Raw genomic sequence first — 18,962 nt, forward strand, 5'->3', positions numbered from 1 at the left:
TTATGGTTTTGGTGTAAGGACCCCCAGACTATAACATCAGAAAACATTTTCAGTGGGGTAAGCCACTTAAGAAGCCCACTAATTAGCACTAATTAAGGGATTTAATTAGCAATTTGAGCCAATCAACAAAATTTGTTCTAAAACACAGGCGAGACTGACTGAAATCAGTTTCACTTACTTAAGAAAGTATTATCTGCGGAATTCCGTACTTAAGAAGTGGAACTTCCCCACGCACCCTCCCAATATTGACTTTAATTAGCAACTCGTGCCCAAACAAAATAACACCCTTTACTTAATGGGATGGGTGTAAGGACCTCTGAACTATAGCATAAGAAAACATTTTCAGTGGGAAAAGCCACTTAAGAAGCCCACTAATTAGCACTAATTAAGGGATTTAATTAGCAATTTGAGCCCATCAACGAAATTTGTTCTAAAACATAGATGAGACTGACTAAAATCAATTTCACTTACTTAAGAAAGTATTATATCTGGGATTCCGTACTTAAGAAGGCGTAACTCCCCCACGTATCCCTCAATATTGACATGAATTTGCAACTCGTGCCCAAACAAAATAATACCATTTGCTTAATGGTTTTGGTGTAAGGATCTCCAAACTATAACGTAAGAAAATATTTTCAGTGGGAAAAGCCACTTTAGAAGCCAACTAATTAGCCTTAATTAAGGGATTTAATTAGCAATTGCAGCCCATCAACGAAATTTGTTCTAAAACGTAGGCGAGACTGCACGACTAAAGTCAATTTCAATTACTTCAATTACATTAGCTATTTAGCCCAATCAATGAGATTCGTGTTCAAACGGAGCAGAGAGTGACCAAATCAATACGACTTAAGAAAGTATCATCAGGAATCCTTTATTTACGAAGGAGACATCAAGCAGTAATTGAGAATAAGACTTATGAATTCAACAAGTACAACATTTTGAAAATGGTGTTTGAGTATAATACATCATGACTCCGTGGCCTTTTGGGCACGTTTTATTACAAGGCCCACATAAATATTTACGCAGTTGAATGCCAGTTTTGATGCAATAAAATAGATAGCACAAACAGAAAAATACAGATGCAATTATGAAACCCAACATTATGATCATTGCTTATCTGTAAAGGGACTTGCACTCAGTCCGAAAATATATTACGTTAGTGAAAAATGTTTAATTACGACACCGAGCAATGTGTCAAACGGAGATAACAAATTGCAAACATGTTTATGAATTCAACAAGCGCAAACTTATGAAAAATGGTACAAACAGAAAAATACAAAACAAATCAGACACTGACCATCATACAATATTGAAAACAAAACTTTGAATTCAACAAGTACAATGTTATGAAATATGTTTGATTATACATCATGCAATAGGCATTATGATTCGAGGACCTTTTGGCAAGACTTATTACAAAGCCCAGAAATCCTTACGCAGTCAAATATCAGCTTTTATGCACGGAAATAGATTGTACAACAGAAAACAGGCAAATACCGATCAAACCAGATACTGATAATCATGACTAATCTTTAACACGACTTATGCTCAGTCCCAAAATAAAATTATTTTAGTGAAAAATTTTTGCCATAGAGTTCTCCTTCTGGAATGAATTTATGTAACTGTCCAGCACTTTTACTCAGAATCCTCGATAATCTCTTCATCGGAACCAAGATCACCCACTTCATCTTCAGAAGATAGATCAAAATCCTCAGGGTCCCCAATGCTGGAAGCTGTGTCGCCTTCCTCTGGAACCAGTTTAGCTGGAAGCTGCTGACCCTCGAACCACACTATGTTGTAGGTATCTTCCTCAAGTTCCCAGCCGTCATGCTGTTTCGGATGCTGATCTATCTCTTTCTGGTCTGCATTTGCCCACATTGTGGCGATGAATGCGGAGCGGTTGACATGAGAGGCAAGTTCTGATTCACAAGGCGGCAGCCCACTGGCATCTAAGCCCTTCAGTTTCTCTAGGGGATTCTTGGCTGTCGCTTTTGGGCCATAAGCCTTCTGGAATACCTGGTATCTGTACTTGTTCAGAGGCATCCCACTCTCCTTTTCCTTCGCACCGTACAAGGACGCCGTGAAAGCTTGGAGGGACTTGTGCTTTGCGGTCGTTATCCCCTTTTCGGATGCGAGACTTGCAAAGACACGCTGTATGTACTTGTTTTGCTCAAGTTTCGCAAACGGACGTTTCTTTCCTTTCTTGGCGAAGGCAGACGTATAGTCACATCCAGTGAACGCGTGAAAGGCAGGAAGAGACTCGCATAGGTGTGGGCCTAATACTTCTCCAATGGCTGTGATGTTGATGTACCTCCTTGTGTTTTTGGCGTTTGTTCCTGTGTCCATCCACAGGGTGGCTGTGAAGGTTGGTGAATGGTACAGGAGAATGATGGCGATGTCTGTGTCGCTTGCTCTTACAACAATGTTCCCTGTTTCTCCGCTCCTCTCCATGCTCCTAGCATGAAAACATACCAAGGTGTCAGCTTCTTCGTGATTCGTAATCATGCTGTCAACTGACTCGCGAATCACCTGACCGTCCAGAACGTGGAAATGGTAACAGAAGCCACGCATTCCTAAATACACGTCACGTGTGCCTATGATGTGCGCGTATGACTGGTCTTTCCATTCCTCGGCAAAGAAGAGTGGAAGATGTTGCTTAAATGACCTGGAACTCAGAGCGCTGTCAAAATTCCTGGGACAAATCTGTTCTGGACCCTCTACAACGTAAACCTGATTGTTATCAATACCACGCCGTGCTCTCTCACAGTCTTTGACAGGTGTGGGATAGTCATCGAAGGCTACGTCCACGCGTTTGGGCGATAGTGACACGGCTTGCATCAAGAAGCTTCTGGCCACACCTCCAAATGTTGTAGGTAGCTTGGTCGCAGGCAGTGTGTGTAAGAGAAAGTTTGCATCTATGATACACGCATCTACCACCAGAGGCGACTTGTGATGCTCTACCTTTTTTTCCAAAACTGTCAGAAGAGCACTTTTGTCCGTCTTGGTCATCATGCCATCTGTAGAGCACAGAGAGAGAGGAACAGTCGTCAGTGGGTATGACATAACGTGTTCCAAGTTCAAATCCTTCTTCATTGCAAGTATCACGAGACGTCCCATTAGGTCTCTGGTACATTTGAGTTCTGCAATCTTTCTGTCCACTGACTTCTTTCGTCCTTTCGTGCCTTCATCTTTGAAGGTCAGCAACTTCTGCTTGGCGATTGGTCTTTCAAATCCGCTCGGATCTTCCTGGCATTCACTGATAAAGTTCTTGTGAAGTTCTCGGCCTTTCTCGAGCACATTCAACAGACAGTCACAAACGGCTTGAGAAGCTGCCTTTCCAGTATTCAAGTTGACAAGGATTTTTGGAGCTTTGTCTGTGCTCTGGAAAGGGTTTCGTGACTTTTTGATGTGCTCCATCACTTTGTTCAGATCATGTCTATCACGTCTGATTCGCGAAGGTTGCACCTCAGCAGTTACATTGTCCTTAATGGTCAGACCTGACATTTCCTGCACCAACCCTATGAAGGCAGATCGGGTTGACTTGGTAAGCATCCATCGCATTCGGGCACAGAAGTTGTTCGTAGCGGAGACTAGACCTGTCTGTCTAGAAGCAGCATTGGCGTTTACTGTTTGCTCCTGTGTTTCTTTCTCGTTTCTTTCTGCGTTTCTTTCTGTGTGTGTTTCTGTGTGTGATTGTGTCAGTCTCGCCTGTGTTTTAGAACAAATTTTGTTGATGGGCTCAAATTGCTAATTAAATCCCTTAATTAGTGCTAATTAGTGGGCTTCTTAAGTGGCTTACCCCACTGAAAATGTTTTCTTATGTTATAGTTTGGGGGTCCTTACACCAATACCATTAAGTAAATGGTGTTATTTCGTTTGGGCACGAGTTGCTAATTAAAGTCAATTTTGGGGGTACTTCCAGTGGCGCCCCCTAGCTTGTCCCACTTTCGCGGAACTTGAGAATCCCCATTCTTAAGATCGGACGCCTCACCCTGTACAGTGAACACCTCAAACCTTTTGGGCGCAAATTGCTAATTAAATCTCACTGGGCTCCCAGACTATTTGACCTGATGTTGGGTTGCGAAGAGGGAAAGAATAAAAGGGTCGTTGAGTTGAAACATTGAGTGAAACAATCCATTGACAGACAATGTGCTTCCTTCACTTGTTTGCCTGTTTTCTTCCTTCATCTGTTCATCTCCAGCAAATATCTCAGTTCATACCTGTCTCCCTTGTACCTGTGTCTCACCGTTTCAATGCTCTGCTTTCCTCAGAGACGGTTCACTCAACCTGATTCATCTCTTGTCTATGTGTGAGTTGCTTAGGCAGCTCGATCACATGGTGCACTCCACCGCACAATCATGAGGGTAAACCATTTGATGTAAACAGAGATTGGATGATGGTATGTTATTTTGGGGGTGAACACAAAATGTGTGAATAAAAGGTGAGGATGGAGACTTTGAAGAGAAAAAAAAAATGAAAGAATAAAGGAGGAAAGAAACGTGCAGGTCGGTGGATGACATTCATCTGTTCCATTTGTTTCTTTATCTCTGTTGCTTTTCAGCCTCGGGAAAATCTATGGCAGCTGGTGGAGATTTGCAGTTAAAACGATTCTTTTCTGGAACAGAAAATCTGTTTCAGGAGAATTCACTTTTACAAAGATACAGACACTCTTTCAAAGGAAAATGTAGATTGTGTTTTGTCTCACCTGATGGAAGATGTGGTCAGTGCGGTATTCGCTGGTTTGACTGCACCAGGGCAATGAGCCATCGTGTTCAGTTCGATCGCGGAAAATGATATGTTTGCAAAATTCTCTGCCAATGGCGAACGAGGTACCACATCCCCTTTCACTCCAGACGACAACTTACATGCTGGTTTGTCTGAAGATGGGGAATACGGATTTGTGCTGCTTTTGTCTGCAGATGGGGACGAGGATTTTTGCTGCTTTTAACTGCAATTGTTGAGGTCCTTCCTTTTTTTTCTTCAGCCTTTGAATGAGGGTTTGCCTTGGATTAGACAGCAGATAGTATTGCATTTCCTGGTTTTCAAGTCAATGTTGCAGGACTGCATGGACATACTTGGACTGCAACCAGTTTTGTCGTGCCTCATTTATTTTTCAGCATTACAAAAGCCTGTGCCTCAGCTAATGATGTAGGACATTCCCCAGCTATAACTCCATCCTGATGCCGTTCACGCTTCTCACTGGTCTTTCGCTCCATCCCCTGCCAAAAACTGCTTTTTTTTTCTTGTTCCACCCTTTGGTGGTTTGTCACCAACACTTGGAGCTGCAAGGAATGAAATCACAAGAGGAGGATTTATAACATATTTGATGAGTTCAATTTACACTCTTAAAAGTTGAGGGTGAGACAAGGGAGGTTTTCATCTCTGAACTCTTGCACGAACATCCTGTCATCAAAAACAGCGGTGTTGATAAATATTGGCAAATTGTCCATTTACAGACGTTTTGTTACAGAATTTGTGGTCTTTCCTTGTTTGTCTGAAGATGGAGAACGAGGCTTTTCTCTGCTTCCTGCCCCGAGTATCATCACAGCAGTGATGGTAAATCACCTTGTATAGTGTTTGGTGTATCTACTGCTTCTGCAGCCTCTTTGATTGTTGGACGAAGGCTCTTGACTATTCGGTGCAGAGATTTGATGACTTAATCATTTGGAGATACCATTTAATTTGGGTACATAATAGTGGGGTCATTTGCTTGGAATCCATGACCATTTTGTTCCTTCCTTTTTCTCTCGATGGATTTGACAACCTGAACCATTTTAAAAGGAAAATTAGCTCCTATGCCCCTCTGAAAAATGACGGCTAACTCTGCTTGAACCCAATATTCAAAATGGCCACCAACGCCATCTTGAAAAACATGAAATGTAATATCTCTGGCATCAGATGAGCTACAAGGACGAATGAGGTGTCCTTTTTCACTAATTCTGGCATTACAAATCCACTGGAATGGTTATTACATTACAAATCCACCGTCCACAACAGCACAGCATTCTCACTTTTCAACTCCAGCATGAGCACGTAGACAGGATGATCACCAACAATTATTGCAAAAGGAATCTTTTTTTCTTCGATTGATTTTGCAAGCTTACACCACATCATTGAGAATTGTCTTACTGGGTGGGTTGGGATAGGTCATGTTGTAAATTTCTCGACTCTTCTCATCTGCATTTGACATGCTGGCGTTAAACCCTGAAAACCCAAGCACAGTCTGTTCTTCTGGCTTAGGTCTCGTTCGGGCATCTTGCGCCCTGGCCAATGCATGGATCGCACCACAAATTCTTTGCACCGATGTGTCAGGAGGAGGAGTACTTTGATCAGCTGGTGGCTTCCTGAGAGGTCGTTCCCCACGCTTCGCTGTCTTGTATGGGTTGACTTTTTTGCATTTCACTTCCGAGCTCTTTGAGAGTTGTCGAGAGGTTTGATGCAAAGTTGGCACCGGGAACTGTTCTATCCTTGTGATTCTCGGAAGGAAGTTCTGTATCAAACGATTCTGGCTGCGCAAACATGACATTAGTGCGGTGTGACTGGCCAGCACCGACCGGTCAGTGTGTCGCCTTTGAAGTCATCGTTGTCGACTATAGTGAAAGCAGGCTTACCCCCAGCTCGTTCAAAGGGGAAATCAGATGAGCACTTGAGGTCATTGACCGCCCAAAAATCTCGCAGCATAAGTACATCATTGTAACTGATGCCCAGTCCATCTTTGTGCATTATGTCGACTATCTCCCTACTCCTGGTCAGTCCATGTAGCAAGACAGAGAGATTTATCTCAAATTCAGTGCGTTTTCCAGTGATGTAGCTTGTGAGGATAGATGCAATCGATCGGACGGATGGACTGTCATCAATTGCAGACTTATTTGGGTGTTTCATCCATGTGAGCAGCTTTAGCAGGAGCTCAGTGAGGTCTTCTTCTCTCTCCAATTCGTGTGTGTGTATATATATATATATATATTTGGGAGCCAGGGAATAATATTTGTCCTGATGACTTGCTCTTTGAGTCGTGCCGCAACATTCATCAGCAACTGATCATTGCTGATACCCAATGAAGATATTGCCGCCTCGATGTATGTACCTGCTGCTGTTGTATCATGTACCAGTTCACTCACATTCTTTTGAATGTGTTCATGAAATCCGATGTCTTCCCCAAATTCATTGACGAGAATTTCCTTTAAGTAGCTGGATTTTACTACTGAGTTGTGACCGTGATTTGAGATAATGCGCTTATAGTCCTGCAGCAGGCCTTGCAGTGTGCGAATTTCATGGTCTTTGAAGATGACTTGATGAATATGATGAAAGAAGAGAGCTTGGGCCTCTCAGAGGTTTACACGCTGCAGATGTTGAGTGCTTTCATCTGAAAGGGGCTTGTGGTCACTTACATATTTGCGCCAGCACGCACGATGGTAGCGGATTTCCAACCCAAATGCTGTTTGACTATCTGGGATGGATGCAATCAGAGTGTCAAGTCTCAATCTCATGACCTCATCTTCCAGACGGACAGTATGTAACTTGAATTTAGTCCAGGCATTTACTGTTGATGGGAGTAAAATCTGCTTGTCACGTTCACTACTCTTGCATGCCCCTCTCATGCACCACACATATAGAGTCTTATCGTGAAGGACACCCATACTGGAGCGGAGCCTTTTAGGTGCACTGGCCTCTGGGGAAGGGTCTTGTTGATCTGATGCATCATCGCTTTCAAGACGTTCCTCGGATTTGTGTTTGCGTTTTTTCGGCTTGAGAGAGCTTGCGCTTGCTGGATAATGATGCGTAACAAGTGCTATGCACGTGGTGATCCTTTGGTCTCTTCTCCCAATCCACATTTTCATGTATATGTTGAAAGTTATCAAGTTCTTTCCATTGTAAAGACTTTTCCCGGATGGATTCCCACTTCTCAGGTGTAATGTTTTCCAAACGATCATCTGCTGTACATCGTTTACCACAGAGTAAAATGCACTCGTATTCATTTAATGTCTTGTCTGGTAACTCTTCACTCTCTCTTCCATTATCCATTACTTCGGTCACTTCACAAGTCAGCGATTTTCATCAGATGGGCATGCGATGCATCTGAAACAGTACAAAAGTAATATTAGATATACACTTGATTTTTTTGCCATTTTGTTGTATCTGGGGAGGCGATGCAGCTGAAACAGTGTAAAAAGTAATATTAGATAAACTTGATTTTTTTCCCCACTTCGTCATGTCGTGGGCATGCGATGCATCTGAAATAATATAAAAAAGTAATATTAGATATGCCAAAATTAGTGGAAAACAACTCACATGCCCATCGAGCTTGTCTTGTGCCAGAGACATTGCATTTCATGTTTTTCAAGATGTCGGACAGTGGCGATCTGGGATTTAGAGGTCAGGATGAATCCTAAACTCTACAATAACCATTCCAGTGGATTTGTAATGCCATAATTTGTGAAAAATGACACCTAATTCGTCCTTGTAGCTCATCTAATGCCAGAGATATTACATTTAATGTTTTTCAAGATGGCGTTGGCGGCCATCTTGGATTTAGAGGTCAGAATGATCCTCAAACTCTACAATAACCATTCCAAAGGATTTGTAATGCCAGAATTAGTGAAAAAGGACACCTCTTTCGTCCTTGTAGCTCATCTGATGCCAGAGATATTACATTTCATGTTTTTCAAGATGGCGTTGGCGGCCATTTTGAATATTGGGCTCGAGCAGAGTTTGCCTTCATTTTTCAGAGGGGCATAGGAGCTAATTTTCCTTTAAAATGGTTCAGGTTGTCAAATCCATCGAGAGAAAAAGGTAGGAACAAAATGGTCACGGATTCCAAGCAAATGACCCTACTGAAATATATCCTGTGACGATGTGGTAGCTTTGATTCAGAGCTAAATCTGAAACTTTGGAATAAAATAACTTTTGCAGCAACGTAGATCTAAAAGCCTCTAAAATCAGACAACTGTGAGAACGAACTTTACAACAAGCCGTAATCGGACCAAGTCATGAACCATGGAAGTACTCCAGTAGACCAGGAGTGTTTGGCAAACACTGCAGGATGCAATTCATATAGCAAGTCAGGCCGAGGTTCAAGAGGCCAATGAATCCACCACGGATATCGGTCTTCATAGGTTTGATCTTATGTTGGGTTGGGAAGAGGAAAAGAATAAAAGGTCGTTGAGCTGAGACATTGAGTGAAACAATCCATTGACAGACAATATGCTTCCTTCACTTGTTTACCTGTTTTCTTCCTTCGTCTGTTCATCTCCAGCCAAGATCTCAGATCATACCTGTCTCCCTTGTACCTGTGTCTCACTGTTTCAATGCTGTGGTTTCCTCATAAATGGTTCACTCAACCTGATTCATCTCTTGTCTATGTGTGAGTTGCTTTGGCAGCTCGATCACATGGTGCACTCCACCGCACAATCATGAGGGTAATCCATTTGATGTAAACAGAGATTGGATGATGGTATGTTATTTTGGGGGTGAACACAAAATGTGTGAAAAAAAGGTGAGGATGGAGACTGAAGAGAAAAAAAATGAAAGAATAAAGGAGGAAAGAAACGTGCAGGTAGGTGGATGACATTCATGTGTTCCATTTGTTTCTTTATTTCTGTAGCTTTTCAGCCTCGGGAAAAATCCATGGCAGCTGGTGGAGATTTGCAGTTAAAACGATTATTTTCTGGAACAGAAAGTCTGTTTCAGGAGAGTTCAGTTTTACAAAGATACAGACACTCTTTCAAAGGAAAATGTAGATTGTGTTTTGTCTCACCTGATGGAAGATGTGGTCAGTGCGGTATTCGCTGGTTTGACTGCACCAGGGCAATGAGCCATCGTGTTCAGTTCGATTGTGGACAATGATATCTGTGCAAAATTTCTCTGCCAATGGGGAATGAGGTACCACATCCCCTTTCACTACAGATGACAACTTGCATGCTCGTTTGTCTGAAGATGGGGAATACGGATTTGTGCTGCTTTTAACTACAGAAACCTACTTGCTCATTTGTCTGCAGATGGGGAAATTTGTCTGCAGATGGGGAAGGAGGCTTTGTTCTGCTTTTAACTGCAGATCTTGAAGTTTTTCCTTGTTTGCGTGAAGATGAAAATGAGGCTTTGTGCTCCTTTTCACTGCAATAGTTGAGGTCCTTCCTTTTTTTTCTTCAGACTTTGAATGAGGGTTTGACTTGGATTAGATCGCAGATAGTATTGTATTTCCGGGTTTTCAAGTCAATGTTACAGGACTGCATGGACATACTTGGACTGCAACCTGTTTTGTCGTTCCTCATTTGTTTTTCAGCATTACAGGAGCCTATGCCTTTATAAGCTAATGATGTCGGACATACCCCAGCTATCACTCCATCCTGATGCCGTTCACTCTTCTCTCCGGTCTTTGGCTCCATCCTCCGCCAAAAACTACTTTTTTTTCTTGTTGCACCATTTTGGTGTTTTGTCACCAACACTGGAGTTGCGAGGAATGAAATCACAAGAGGAGGAATTATAACATATTCGGTGAGTTCAATTTCCACTCTTAAAGGTTCAGTGTGAGACGAGGGAGGTTTTCCTTTCTCCACTCTTGCACAAACATCCTTTCATTAAAAACAACGGCGTTCCGAACTATTGACAAATTGTCCAGCTGCAGACGTTGTCTTTCCTTGTTTATCTGAAGATTGGGAAGGAGGCTTTGTTCTGAGCCAAAGCTCCCACTTTTCTCTGGTAAAGTTCTCCAATCCCCAAGCTGGGATAGACAAATGACGGACAACTATTTTTCGTGTGAATTGCTCATTCAGTGCTACCAGAAGAGCTGCTCTTGTTTCTCAAATCCAGTTTCCATTGAGACCTTGTGCCACGAAAACTGTACACAAGTGCCAAGGATCCACCTGAACAAATTCTGTTACGGATCTAAAATCTGGTCGAACCTGGAATCGTTTGCATTATTTCGCATTGTCAAGAGTGATGTCAAAAAAGAGTTTTGTTCCCTTCTTGATCTCGCTGGTAAACAGATTGCAGTGTCCGCTGATGTCAAAGCTGAAATGGCTCGTCTGCGTACACATGCCAAGCACCAGCTGTGCCACACACCTGTTTACCATCACCTGCCCTCAGTGTGGAAAATCGTATTCCATAATGGCACGGTTTCTTCACGAGCATCTTCCTGATATAATCGCTGATCCAAGCTCATATTATCGGCATCACTGAATATTCAGGATTGGTACATTCAGACAGTTCTCAAAATGATGCTGTTCGTGGACACAATGATCAATCCCCAACAGATTCCCAAAATCGTCCTGCACATGGCATAATGGTGTATGTAAAGTGAGGATAGACACATCATAAAAACACTAAAATACTCAAACCCTCTGCTGGAGTAAATCTTGTTCAATTGTGTCTGTTATGACAGCAATACACTTCAAATAGCTGTTGTGTACATTGCTCCTAAATGTCCAGTTTCTGTGTGCCAACGTGCTCTCCACGAATTGGCACAAACTGTCGACTCGTCAAACACACTGCTTCTCATTGGTGACTTCAATAAGGATGCCATTCACCAAACACCTTTCCTTGCTCACACCACGGCAACTTTCAATGTCTGTCGTTTCACAACGAAACCGACCACTGAACACAATACCACACTCAATCTGGTGTTCTCCAACAGACAGCTTGCTGAATGTAGCATCATTGAATGTTATTGGTCAGATCACAAATCCATATGGACAACTTACCATAACATTGGTTCATTGATAGATTCTGCTGATTCCGTTCCACATTGACTTCCTCCTCAGTATCATTATCCTACCAGGTGAGCACCCAGTGGTTTTGCCACTATGTTTTTTTTATTTTTATTCTTTTTAAATCACTGACAGGAACACTGCACCCGATTTTTAGTTGACATTGGAGCTGAGGTCAGCGTTTTACCACCAGCAGTTGTGGACAGATGTAAACCATCTGCATTTACTCTTCAAGCTGTCAAGAAAATCCACCAACTTCACATCTAGTGAACGATTGATAACTTTCAATCTTGGCCTGACAGGTGTTTATCGATGGATATTTATCATTGCTGACTTACCCATCCCCATCATCGGAGCCGATATATTGAAGCATTTTGGATTGCGACGGTTGTTAAAAACAAAAAGATTCTTGACTCCACCTCAAATATTTGTGTCAAAGGTATCACCTTGTACGTGCCTTCTGTCGGTCCGATGTTTGTCAAGTCTCACCAAATGGCCAGTTATGATGCCATACTTCAACTGTACACAGAAATAACTCGGCCAACCTACAGTGAGATAGTGGTCAAATACCCGACGACTCACTATATTGACACGCGTGACCCTCCACCTCGTGAACTTGATTGAACCATGACTGGTTCAACTAAGTTGACCAGCTCCGGAGCATTATGCATTTCCTAAAGTGGATTTTGAGCAAATGCTTGAGCTGGGTATCATTCGACCTTGAGGCAGCAACTCATCTTCGCCTTCACATATGGTTCAGAAGAAGACGTCTGGTGATTGGAGGCCGTGCGGTGACCACTGCAAACTGAACCGGAACACAGTACCAGACTGTTACCCTGTACCACACCTGCAGGATTTTACTTCTCGACTCTGGGGAAAGCAAGTTTTCTCCAAGCTTGACTTCGTGAGAGCATATCATCAGATTCCGGTGGAGTGGGCTGTCATTACCATTCCTCAACACAGCCATTACCATTCCTTTTGGCTTTTTCCAGTTTGTGCGCATACCCTTTGGGTTATGCAATATGGCACAAACGTTTCAGTGCTTCGTTGATGAGATCATCTGGGGTTTCCCTTTTGTGAATGCCGATATTGATGATCTGCTCATAGATAGCAAGACTATCAAGGAGCATGACACAGCATTTACAGCTCATATTCACTAGCTTATCACAGTTTGGTATCATCATAAATCCTGCCAAATGTCAGTTTGTGGTACCCACAGTTTGTTGGGAGTTTATGGACATTGTGAATTTCCACAGATTTATCCCAAATTGTGCAGACACCATTCATCCACAAAATGGCCTCCTCACACGACATGGGAAGGAGCCAAAAAGACTTCCAGTTTGGTCCAACGAATGTGCTGCTGCTTTCACCGCAGTGAAGTCTTCACTAGCAGAGGCCACAATGCTTGTCCATCCTAAGTCAGATGCACCACTATGTATCATGGTGGACGTGTCTGATGTGGCAATTGGTGGTGTATTCCAACACCGTGTGGAAGGGAAGTGGGAGCCCATTTCCTTATTTTCCAAAATGTTGCAGCCAACAGAGACAAGGTAGAGCATCTTTACTCATGAGTGGTTTACCTCACAATGTGCAATTTTCATCATGAGCTTGAGGGTATCGGCAGTTTTGTGTTTCCACTGACCATAAGTGGTTAACGCATGCTTTCCAGTAAAAACCTGATCGCTGTTCACCAAGAGAGGTCCGACACATTGACTACATTTCTCAATGAAGCACCGATATACTGTTGTGGGGCCGGGTCTCGGTGGCGAGCACAACCGCTAGATGGAGCAGTGGAGTTGACTCCACCGAACACCTTTCAGATAAATCCGAAAGGTCACGGGTCCTTTATCGGACCAAAGATCGCCAATAGGTCGACCACTTGGGATGGGGTTAATTGCCAATTTCAATATACCTAAATACCACGTCATCCAAACTACCGGGGAAATTCACTCTCGGTAGGATCTGCGCGATCTGGGCCGTTACCGAGCCGGATCCGAGTCGTACTCCGAGCGGAGAGTACCAGAATCCTGCCGGGCCGATTGCACGATGACTGCAGCAATGAGCCCACGTAATTCCTGTTCGCAGCACGGCAAACCAATGGCAGAAAGGACAAGGACGAGCTGGGACATTCAACAAGAGGGGAATTTATTAACAATAGCCTGGGGAGGGAACACACAAAGAGCAGAGTTATCCGAATAAGCAATGACAAATAATGTACAACAAAAAGCACTTAACAATTCTACTTGTAGACGGGGCCCACGGACACACACACGCACAAACAGATACCCAGAAATGGACCCCGTCGGGTCTTTATTGAAGGTTTCCAGCTCGAGGGAAGATGAGCTGGAGACCACAGCTATCTTGGAACTGTCCACCTCGTGTGGTCTTCGACGTTCTGGGTTGGCGGGACTCGAACCCGCAACAACGACGCCACTCCAAGTACCAGGGACGGAGGATGAAGGACTGACGCCAACCAGCGCGAGGGAGGACAGGGCAGCGAGTGCCAGCAGGCCAGGCGAGGCGATCCCAGACGATCCGGCCGGCAAACCCCAACTGCGGGCAAACCTCAACTGCGGGCAAACCTCAACTGCGGGCAGTCGGATTGCGCCGATCAATTATTCACTCCCCGTTCAGGGTGGAGGGGACACCGTCTCGTAACCCGCCCCACCCTTACTGGACGGTTTTGGCGCGCGATCCGCTCGTTGCCTCTGTGATTGGCCAAAAGGGGCGCTAAGTCCACTAATTGGACCGGGGGGGGGGGCATGGTGGGCGTCACGGCGGAACGCCCCTCAAACAGGAAGATGAGTAATATTGTCCTGCGTTGGCTCCCATTGGCCGAACGACGGCAAACTCGCTCGCATCTCTCTGATTGGTCGAGAGAGACGCCAAGTCCTTCATTGAACTCCGCCCACCGCGAGCATTGTGGCGTCAGGATACAGCGAGGTGAAGGTGTTGTTGTCGTTGTGGAAACGAAAATGTAAAAGAAAACTCTGACTATCAAAATAACTCCGCAGCGCACGGACATTTAATCACCAATTAGACACAGGGGATGGAATCTAACTGTACACATGTACTTAACGAAATAACTGAGCTACGGGGATCTGTCTGTTGTGTGCTCATGGCTGCCAGATTCGTAACAATACGTCATGTGAGCAAAAAGTAGAATACTGCAGCTGATATCTCTCTCACGGCTCAGTATCAACACCTTCGACACAACAACTTCCATCGATTTCAACAGGTTTGCCAAGGTGCAGCAGGGGGGGGGGGGGCGAGGAATTTCAGCATCTCAGAACCAGCTCCACTTCACTCAAGTTCAGTGAAATACCTCTCCTTGTCTCTGATGGCATTGTTTTTTGCGATTTATCCAATTTTACTTCTCATTCTTATGCTCTGCTGAGTTCAGACGGGCCGTATTTGATGCTCTGTACAATCTATCTCACCCTGCTATCAGGGCAACGCAGCACCTTGTGACTGAATGTTTTGTCTGGTGTGCCATGAACCGCGATGTGAGAAACTGGTCGAGATTCTGTTTACGGTGTCACCGAGCAAGAATACATCTTCACACGGTAACACCATTTGTTACCTTTGTATCTCCTTCTGCCTGTTTTCATCACGTGTAGATTGATTTTCGGAGCTCTTCCACCATCTGATGGTAACACGTGTCTGCTCACGTGCATTGACCGTTTCACGAGGTGGCCGAAAGCTATTCCAATACTGGACATAGCGGTGGAGACAGTAGTCAAGGCTTTCGTTTCCAGATGGGTTGCAATGTTTGGTGGCCCATCTGTTATCACTGCTAACAGAGGATGACAGTTTGAGTCCACACTTTTCAAAACGCTGATTGAGTTACTTGGAAGTAAACGCACCAGAACTACTTCTTACCACCCCTCTGCAAACAGGCTTGGTGAACGGTTCCATCGACAGTTTAAGTCCTCACTCAGAGCACAAGCAGACCCCCATCGTTGGATGGAAAACCGAAGAGTAGTGCTTTTCGGCATTCGTGCCACAGTGAAACCTGATCTGGGTTGCAGCGCAGCCGAGTTAGTTTGGGGATCAACACTTCGCTTTCCTGGGCAATTTTTTTGTTACGACGAACATTCACACCAATTTGGACTCGAGCAATTATGTGGACAGACTGGAAGGACAATGAGTGAGTTACATCACATCCCCACCATAGCTCAGCAGTTTTTGTACGCGACGACACTATCAGAGCCTCTATGCAACCTCTCGACTGATACCCCTTCCGAGTCGTAACCATGATGGACACGTACGTTGTCCGTGATTTTATTGGGAAGTCTGAAACGGTCAGTTGAGACAGACTCAAGGCTGCCTACATGGATAAAGAGCCTGATGCAACTAATCCTACTGCTGCAGCAGAACAAACTCCAGCGACATAGATTCCCAATGTTCCTGTGAGCCGAGACACAAAAGTACAGAGTTCAGCCTCATTGACATCTGCATCAATCACTTTGCCACCGACAACTACATAAGACGTGCGGAAAACTCGTTCCGGCAGACATGTCCATTGACCCAAGAGATTTGTGCAGGTTTTCAATTTGGGGTGATGTCTCCATTATTATCGATCATCTCGCTTGGGTCATCAATCTTGGGGGGAGCGAGTGTCATGAATCATTAATTTTTCTTTGCATTTTTCTCATTTTTGTAATGTAGCAAACGTGTGAGCACTGGTAGCCAATCGGTGGAGTCCCTCCAGAGAGAGCCAAGAGGTGTCGACGACACTGCAAGGTTCACTTCACGATAGCTCGTCATCACGACACGTTAGAAGCTCGAATGCTTTACCTTGTACAAGGTCTTTCTTATTCACGAGTCAATCAACACGTCAGTATTTAATGGCTTTTGTTCCATATCATCAAGACAATTGAGGGAAGTGGATTTCGTTTTTTTCGTGCTCAACCATGACGACAACGAACGAGTCACCTTTTCCGCTTGCCATTATCGATGCCATTTTAAAGCCATGTTGGATCGATACCAAGAAACCCTTCTTCTTGACTCACCATTGGAGAGACGACGAGGGATGGATTATCAACTGGACTTCATGTACAACACGTCTTTGAGTTTTAAATGTGAGTGAGATTGATTCTGTTCTCGTTTAAACACCATCACCATGACCAGCACACCAACATGAATAATCACCACACTCCTCTTTCATGCCGCACTTGCAGTTTCAAGGAAGGCAATGCAGGCCATGCCATGTTCGTGTTGTAGACGAGGTGGAAGACTCTATTACGGATGTGACCAGTTGCGGATGTGATGAGCGAAACCAGGCATGTAAAAGCACACACACTATGCTCTTTTATTGCTGTGTGCATCCTCAGTTCGTGTTTAAAATTAGTATGAACTGTGTGCAGAAACAATGATGCGAATTGGTACTTTTTATGGCCTCTTCATCTTCTTTTTAGTCCACTTGGTATTCTACTTGTTTTTTGAGTGGTTCTTCTTCATCTTACAGGGGAGGGCAAGGGAAGGCAGTGTGAGGGGAGGACAAGGGAAGGCAGTGTGAGGGGAGGGCAAGGGGAAGGAAAGGGAAGGCAGTGAGGGGAGGGCAAGGGAAGGCAGTGTGAGGGGATGGCAAGGGAAGGCAGTGCAAGAGGAGGGCAAGGGAAGACATTGCAAGAGGAGGGCAAGGGAAGCCAGCGCATGGGGAGGGCGGAGCGCGGGGGGAGGGTGAGGGAACGCAGCGTGAACGGGGGGAGGGTGGGGAAAGGCAGCACAAGGGGAGCGCAAGGCAAATCAGCGTGAGGGGAGGGCATGGAAAGGCAGCACGAGAAGAGAGCAAGGGAATGCAGCATTAAGGGAAGGCAGTGTGAGGGGAGGGCAAGGGAAGGCAGTATGAGGGGAGGGCAAGGGAAGGCAGCACGAGGGGAGGGCGAGGGAAGGCAGCGCGAGGGAAGCCAGCGTGTGGGGAGGGCAAGGCAAGCCAGTGAGAGGGGAGGGCAAGGGAAGGCACTGCATGGGGAGGGCAAAGAAGGCACTACGTGGGCAGGGCAAGTGAAGCCAGCGTGTGGGGGGGCAAGGGACGGCAGCGTGAGTCGAGGGCGAGAGAATGCAGTGCGAGATGGGAGGGTGAGGGAAGGCAGCACGAGGGGGGCAAGGGTAGGCAGCGTGAGGGGAGGAGCAGAGGAAGGCAGCATGAGGGTAAGGGAATGCAGTGTGAGGGGAGGATACGGGAAGGCAGCATGAGGGGAGCGTAAGGGAAGGCAGTGCAAGGGGAGGGCAAGGGAAGCCAGTGTGTGGGGACGGTAAGGGAAGGCAGTGCGAGGGGAGGGCAAGGGAAGGCAGCGTGAGGGGAGGTTCCACCTGAACATAACTGCCGTGTGGACATGTCCAGAGATAACCACTGTCCGGACGATGGGTGAGGAGGGAGGGGTGGAAAATGATGGCGGAAGAGAGAGTGGCGTATAGGAGATAACCACCGTCCAGATGTCTGGACATGACCACATCTGCAGACGTCTGGACACGTCTGCAGCCAGAAAGAGAGGAAGGGAAAGAGGAGATGGAGGGGGAGGGAGGAGGATGCTGCATTGTATTAGGAGGCGGTTAAGCGAAGATGGAATAAAGACAGTCATGGGGGTAGGGGAGTTAGCAGAGAGAATATGTTATGCTTCATGAGGAAAAAAAACAAAAAAAACACACACACACACACACACTCACTCACTCACTCACTCACTCACTCACTCACTCACTCACTCACTCACTCACTCACTCACTCACTCACTCACTCACGTCATGTGATGGGTGGAAAAAATTTGACTTTGTGATGTAGAAAACACGTTAATACGTCAAATGGCTCAGAAATATGGTGTTACACTGAACAACAAATTTCAAAAAATTTTTTTTACTGGAGATGTGTAAAGTGATTAAGACTAATTTGGGTACGCTGATTTCAAAAATCATAACCGTTTTTCTGTATCACGTCAGGATTTTCAGGAACAGAAATATTCCCATTGCCTAGAAGTCAGGATTTCAATGAAATTTACATATGTCTTTAACATGTCTATTTCGTACAATTGTTGTTAACTTGTGTTATATTTCTTTCTTTCAGATAAAGATGAGTAGGCGTTCCTGTACCAATCATCCTGACAACTTCTGTTATGTCTGTGGTCGGTATACCAAAAAAGATCAACAGCGAAGTATATCTACAGCAGTGAAAATGAAGGCCGCTTACTTTCACTACTTCGGGTGTAAGGTGGGGGACCAAGAACAGAGCTGGGCACCACACATCTGCTGCACAAGCTGTCA

At 44.8% G+C, this 18,962-nt stretch overlaps 1 protein-coding gene across 7 annotated transcripts in view; it reads left to right on the top strand.

The window, feature by feature from the left end:
• LOC147029922 (uncharacterized) overlaps window positions 1-18,962 on the top strand; it is a 58,229-nt gene that overhangs the window by 25,437 nt on the left and 13,830 nt on the right. For 6 of the 7 annotated variants that reach the window (XR_015056135.1, XR_015056136.1, XR_015056139.1 and 3 more), the window contains exons 2-3: window positions 16,374-16,786; window positions 16,886-16,987. Coding sequence is in view for 1 of the 7 variants with exons in the window: in XM_085873428.1 (XP_085729554.1) it covers window positions 16,974-16,987 (14 nt within the window). In the remaining 6 variants the exon portion in view is untranslated. Of the gene's footprint in view, window positions 1-8,857; window positions 16,787-16,885; window positions 16,988-18,962 lie in introns of those variants that run through there. The other variant, XM_085873428.1, reaches the window with a different exon arrangement.

The sequence above is a fragment of the Eptatretus burgeri genome, chromosome 3 (assembly GCF_056783735.1).
Source record: "Eptatretus burgeri isolate ZD-2024b chromosome 3, Ebu_testis_v1, whole genome shotgun sequence".
Taxonomy (NCBI): Eukaryota; Metazoa; Chordata; class Myxini; order Myxiniformes; family Myxinidae; genus Eptatretus; species Eptatretus burgeri.